Raw genomic sequence first — 7215 nt, forward strand, 5'->3', positions numbered from 1 at the left:
AGACACAAACAGACACAAACAGACAGAGGGAAACCAGGAATCCCACAATTCATACACGAATGGGACACACATCGGTGGTAAAGATGGGTTCAGTGTCCTGCCCAGGGACACTTTGGCATGTGACTGTTGGTGGATTCAAACCCCCAACTCTTGCATTAGAGGATGACTTCTCTAACCACTCAGCCACAGCTGCCACGCCTTGTGCGAAGGATTACTCCGTGCTTCGAGCTCTCAGACTATTGTACTTTGCAAGCTGAACCATAAGTTGGACATGATTTCTGAGATGTGTGGGCCACTTGCAGCTCCTAGGACTCGCGGGCATGAAGGATTCAACCTTGGAGAAGGATAACAAGCACGGACCGGCGGAATGTCCACCAATCTGGCTGTTAGGATTCACCATTAAGTGTACAAGCAGAACTGAAGTCAGACATGTCAGTAGAGTCGGCCTGCCCAAAACAACTATTGTTTATCTGAATGTGGTCTCCCCACTGGCCTTGGATAGGCCAACTTATCTCAAATTGCTCCTGGAGGATACATAAAATAGAAGCTCTGCTCTGCCCCCATGCCCCAAGGACATCTGTGGACCTTATCAGAATTGTGTTGCTGATAGACACTGTACCATCATATGAGAACTTTGAAACTTTCTTGAGTGTTCATAGACAACTCACCGCCTTTTTTGACCTTCTATGCATACATGTATTATGATGTCAATGTATGTTGCTGTTTATGTTGCAAGGTCTTTTTTGCATCTTTTACAGTGTACTCTTTTCCTCATCTACTCTGAATGTTGTATGTAACAGGTCTCTCTTGTAAATGAGTTCCTGAGGCCCAATGTGAACTTACCTGTATAAATAAAGGTTGATTGAATAACTTGACTTGACAAATACTGTCATATCACTCCGGTTCCACAGAATATTCACTATACTGTCTCCCAGCGGAGTTTAGAATCAATTTCAAAGTTCTTCTGCTGACATACAGAACTTTACATGACCAGACTCCTGTTTATCTTTGTCAGCTTTTAACTAAATACTCTGTTGCTCATGGCCTTTGTTCCCAGACACTGAATTTCTTGGTTTGAATTTTGAATTTCTAACAGTTGCTCAAACGAGCAATGTATTTTTATCATTGATAATGTATAAACAGTCACTGATTTCTCCAGTGACCTCTCTTCTCTCTGATCCTTTTGGATCAGGTGTCTAATGTAACAATAGTAATGTCTTGAGGGAAAATGCAATTACTGTAACAGCTAATGAACATAAATATGCTTTTTTTTTCACCTTCTTTAACAGAGCTCATGGGCCTGATGCCATGATCCTGGTTGATGGACAGCCTCTGCAAACCAATGGGGAGCTGGGTCTGTCCCAAATGCTCCACATCGCAAGTCAGATTGCTGCCGGGATGATCTACCTGGCATCTCAACACTTTGTCCACCGTGATCTGGCAACAAGAAACTGCTTGGTGGGCAATGGCCTTCTGGTGAAAATAGGAGATTTTGGCATGTCCAGAGACATTTACAGCACAGATTATTACAGGGTGAGAACACAAACCAGAAAGTTCCTGCAGAAATTTTGATGGGGATTGCTACGTTACAGCCGGTTTTAAATTGTGATTTGACTGTACTGTGTGTTGGAGTTCACTCTCAGCTACCATCACACCAAATTTCAGCTCAATATAGCAAAAAAGTAATGAGTTATAGTCAATTTTTTATTTTATGCTGGCCATCTTGGATTTTTGGATTTGGATTCAGTTAGTGATGGGAAACGTTCTCAGCTATAACCTGAACAAATTTCAGCGCCGTATGTATAAAAATGGTTGAGTTAAAGCCATTTAAATGTAGCTTTGGAGGCCATCTTGGATTTTTTTTATTTGAATTCAGTATTTATTGGGCATTGTTCTTAGCTATCACCACATCAAATTTCAGCTTAATAGCTCTAAAAAAATGGCTGATTTATACTAAACTTTCTTTTTTAGCTCAGGCAGCCATCTTGGATTTCTGATTTGCAATCCAAGTCTATTGGAGATTGTTCTCAGCTACCGATACACCAAATCTCTGCGAATAGCTCAAAAAAATATCTGCAATACATCCATGTGAAATTAGCTTCAGCAGTCATCTTGCATTATAAGATTTGATTTCAGAATGGGTTGTGCATCACTGTCAGGTACCACTACTCCAGATTTCAGCACAGTACATTTTAAAATAGCTGAGATATCATACTTTTTCCCTTTTAGCTAAGGTGGCTATCTTGGAGTTTTAATTTTAGAATAGAATAGAATAGAAACAGCCTTTATTGTCCCACGGATGGGAAATTCAAGTGCAACAGCAGCAACAGGTAAAAAGATAAAAAGATTTCACAAAAAATTCCTAAATGTTAATAAACAATACAAAATATAAGAAATAAGATAATTTTGCAATTTCACAATTTTCATCAGGAATGTAGAACGACTCTCTCTCTGCTACGACCAAACCAAATTTCAGCTCATTATCTCAAAGAATGGCTTAGTTATAGTCAATTTTGAGTTTTATGAGGTAGCTATGGTAGCCATCTTGAACCAAAATTGCTCCAAAAGTTAATCAGTGTTTTTTTCAGAGATCTCTCCACTCTAGGTCATGTGTCAGTTAGTGGCTGTGAAGATTTCTGTCAGTGTTTTTCAATGAAAAAAATGGCACCTTTGTTTGTTTGTTTTATTTATCTGTCTGTAGTGTTAGCAAAATATATTGGGATAGTTTTTAATGAAAATCTCAGTAATCACTGGATGTGCACCAAATACATAAATAAACTAAATGGATACTGACATACATTCTACAAAAAACATAAAGGGTGTTAAATGTCCCAAAATCTTTTCACAGAACCTTTTAGGGTGTACCTTGTTTTCTCCAGATGAATGTGGTACATCACCTCCCTTGCCCAATGTACATATGCTGGGGGATGTGGGTCCTTCCAGTTGCACAAAATTAGCCTCCTGGCCAGAAGAGAGACAAAAGCAATCACATCTTTCTCTCATCTGCTGAAGGACGTATCTGCAGGGACCACCCCGAACAGTGAGCTGAGGGGGGATGGGTGAACAGTTTTCCCACATTTTCCAGAGAAAGTAAATGGTAAATAGACTGTACTTATATAGCACCTTTCTATCTTATTTCAAGATACTCAAAGCACTTTACACTACAATCTGTGCCTCATTTACCCATTCAGCATACAGCACTCTACTAGATCTCTACAAAGCTAATTGAACAAATCATTCTAAAGAGACTAATCAGTGCTTTATCACATTCATACACAGATGGGACACATCAGAGGCTATGAGGGGTTCAGTATCTTGCCCAAGGACACTTCAGCATGTGACTGCTGGTGGAGTGGAACCCCCAACTCTCACATTTTTCATTCATTCAACCTTTATTTAAACAGATAAATCACATTGAGCCTCTAAGACTCATTTACAAGTGAGACCTGTTTGGACAGACAAAAACATTGAAAAGCATTGGAGGATGACTGCTGTAACCACTCAGCCACAGCCGTCCAAGGTATCAAAAATAGATTGCCAAAAGGTCTGTAGTTTGGGACAGGTCCAGAATGTATGCAGAAGTGTAACTGGAGTCTGTTTGCAATGATTGTATGCTGGGTCCAGATCGGCCTTGATCTTGGACAGCTTGTCTTTGGACCAGTGCAACCTGTGTACTACCTTGAATTGGATTACAGCATGTCTCAGGCAGATTGAAGATGAGTGAATGTTCTTAATGATCCTTCCCCAGACTGAGTCTAATATGGGTTCCTCCATGTCCGCTTCCCATTTCAATTTTGAATTGAATTGAATTTCAGTTTAATGGAGTCCAAACTGGATTCATGATATGAAGTGAGCAGTGTATAGATTTTGCTGAAATTCCCCTTAGTATCAGACCTGCACTCCAAAATCTTAGCCACAAAATGTTTAAAGGGGTACAAAGGAAAACAGTCAGAGTTAAATCTCACAAAATGTCTTAGCTGCAGGATATTTAAAAAATTGTGACTTGTGAATATAAACTTTTGTACTAGCTGTACAAAAGACGCAAATCTATCATCAACATAGAGATCACACAATGAATGCATTCCCCTTAAGACCCAGGTGTCAAAAGCTGTATAAGCTACTGAGGGAGTAAACATGATTATTTGACACAGGTGCCAAAAACACTCTGTAGAGTTAAATTCACACCTGAACTGATTCCAACTCTTAACTGCCCAGATCACAGTTGGATTAGAAGTGTAGGTTGATAATGATTGTCTAAAGGACAGCTGAGAGCAGAGTAATGCAGAAAAAGAGCTGGATCTAATTGAGGCTCTTTCCAAGGCCACCCAACTAGGAAAAGGAATGTCCGTACCCAACCAGAATAAAAGAGCTCTGATAATAGCTGCCCAATAATAGAGCAGAAAGTTAGGAAGCGACATGCCTCCAAGTCTATGGGACATATGCAGGACCCTCCTGGCTATCTGTGGATGCTTTTTATTCCAAATAAATGCTGATATATGGTTGTTCAGATTGATAAAGAAGGAATTAGTAAGAAAGATTGGCAGAATCTGAAACAGGTATAAGAATTTAGGTATGACATTCATTTACACAGAGTTTATTCTGCTTCCCAAAGTGTGAGGTATGAAATGCCATTGAAACGTAATTCTAAGGTCTGAAGCAGGCTCTGAAATAAATGTGCTCAGTATATTTGCAGGTTTATTGTACAGGTAAGTGGAAGCCACAAACTCACATGACGTCTGCCCTCTTTCTCATGAACAGCCGCCCCGTTAACAGCGTGCACCACACTTTTCTTCAGAAACTGGTCACACCCCTTGGTGTCATCATCTCCGCTAATAGGACAGCCTACTCTTACCATGTGACCAGCCTCTCAGCCAGTAATACTTCCATCATTGATGTAAACAACCAAGTGTCAGGATTGTTGCAGAGTGCAGGCGTGTAACTAAAACTCCTTCCTACCGGAAAACAAAAACCCGGAAACAAAGGTTCTGCATCGGTTTAATATGCATTTATATTGCAGACCGTAGGTATACACGACTTTCAATAACATAACAAAATATAATACTGATAGAAATATATTTCACCATCTAGCAATGCCCTGTTTAAGGTTGTCCAAGAGAGGTAGATAATTGGTTTTATAGAGGTTCTTATGGTCTAGAGTCACCAAAATTCCAAGGTACTTAAATATTTTAAACAAATTTTAAAGTGTATGGTGTCCAAGATTTTCATTCCTATGGAGGTCACAGGCATCAGTTTGCTCTGTTGAAGTTTAACCTTATAGCCAGATATATTCCCAAATCTTTTTAAGCAAAGTAAGTAATTCAGGGATGCTAGTAAGAGGGTCTGATAAATATATAAAAGTACGACTTTACACTTTGTGTTCTTTACCTAATTGACTTATCCCCTTAATGGTAGAGTTCTGCCACAAAGTTACCATCAGTGATTCTATCTCTAACACAAATAGAAGTGGTGAAAATGGGCACCCCTGTCTCATACACTGAAATTCAAAATAGGAGGATATGTTACACTTAGTGCGGACTACAACCATTGGGGAGGTATAAATCAGCTTCACCCATGATATGGATTTGGAGCCAAATGTAAATAACTTTAAAGCCTTGAAGAGGTAGTCCCACTCCACCCAGTCAAATGCTTTTTCCACATCTAATGACTAATTACTTCATCACAGGTGTGCTCTGGTGGACTAGGGGTGTATGGCACATCAAGCACGTGGAAACACTACACATCAGCCACACCATATGTTTCGAGTAATGAGTTGATTAGCTGAGTGGACATATGCCCTTTTTCCACTGCCATGGCGCGGGTCGGATATTTCCAGCTTGACGTGTGTTTGAGGTCTTTGAGGTGCTGTATCATCTGCAAACTTTAAACTGTGACAGCCTGGATGGGTAGGTGCACAGTCATACGTGAGCAGAGTGAACAGGAGAGGGCTCGGTACACACCCCTGAGGGGAGCCAGTGCTGAGGGTTATGGTGAAGGAGGAGAAGTTGTGGATCCTCACTGACTGTGGTCTGTTTTGCCCCTTTTCCACTGTCACGGCGTGGGTCGGATATTTCCGGATTGCCTCCCTAAATTCTGGCCCCGCTTCTCAAGGGGTCCAAGTGAGCCGAGCCGTGATGTCAGAAACACTGTCGGTCACTGATTGGTCGTGAGGAGGAGTCTGTGGAGTCTTTCCAAACAACCCGATCCGCCATTTTTTCTCTCCCGCTTGCTATTAGCGATAACTTGAGGAGCGTAACTTTTAGTATTTTGAAGCTATACAACAACAATAATATCAAAGCCGTGGTCAAATGCAGAAGTGCAGGTGTTGTTGTGCTTGGTGGCTGACGAAAAAAGTCAAAGCGAGCTAGATGGAGGATTGGAGGGTGGTTTGGACACGACTACTGCTCTACTTGAATCAGTTATAGAAGATGGTGAGTGTTTTCTAACTTTAAACATATTTTAAGTGACTCATCCCATCGGTTCTGAACATATTTTTAACTAACAAAAGAGGCTGACGCCATAATAGTACAACGTCGGTGCTACGATGCTAAGCTAATTTGCATAAACGCTAACTGTCCTCCGGTCCCGTTTCTCACTGTATTTTATCCAGAACGTATTTCAGCGCGTGACGGTTCGTCTCTAAACTCCACATTAAACCCTCCAAGCCTCCCGGCTCCTGCCCCTGCTCCATCAGAGGAGTCTACACCTGACAGAGCTCCATCACAGCCCAGCTGCACCTCACAGAGCAGCACAACGCTGCAGCTTCTGTGCTCGGTAAGAACAGATGCAACATGTTCCACATCACTTTATTTGTGCCGATAAGGACTTGATTTTATTTTATTTTTAAAATAAAAAAATAAAATGTTGAATAAATACTGAATACGCACCACATGTTGAACACGTGGTGGGATGAAATTATGTACACAGGGTCCCAGTTACAGACAGCAATAAAATGTAAAAGAAAAACAGTAATAAGATCTAAAATATGAACTAAGAGAAACATCAACTAAAAAACATCTACTAATAAAACACTAAGCACTAATAGCAGTAAACAATCAAAACAATACGTCCAACAGCAACATGAACTTGAGTTTGTGCAGCCTCATGAATATATAACACTGTGAAGAATCACATCATGTTGCTGCTGATGTGTTTCATGTTGCTGCTGATGTGTTTCATGTTGCTGCTGATGTGTTTCATGTTGCTGCTGATCTGTTT

The 7215-nt window shown here is 40.6% G+C and overlaps 1 protein-coding gene across 1 annotated transcript in view; it reads left to right on the plus strand.

Annotated features, from left to right (window-relative positions):
* LOC119416531 (NT-3 growth factor receptor-like) overlaps positions 1-7215 on the plus strand; it is a 55809-nt gene that overhangs the window by 29850 nt on the left and 18744 nt on the right. The window contains exon 3 of the mRNA XM_037683760.1: positions 1290-1533. Coding sequence (XP_037539688.1) covers positions 1290-1533 — 244 coding nt within the window. The remainder of the gene's footprint in view (positions 1-1289; positions 1534-7215) is intronic.

The sequence above is a fragment of the Nematolebias whitei genome, chromosome 10, assembly GCF_014905685.2.
Source record: "Nematolebias whitei isolate Nwh7 chromosome 10, NemWhi1, whole genome shotgun sequence".
Lineage (NCBI taxonomy): Eukaryota > Metazoa > Chordata > Actinopteri > Cyprinodontiformes > Rivulidae > Nematolebias > Nematolebias whitei.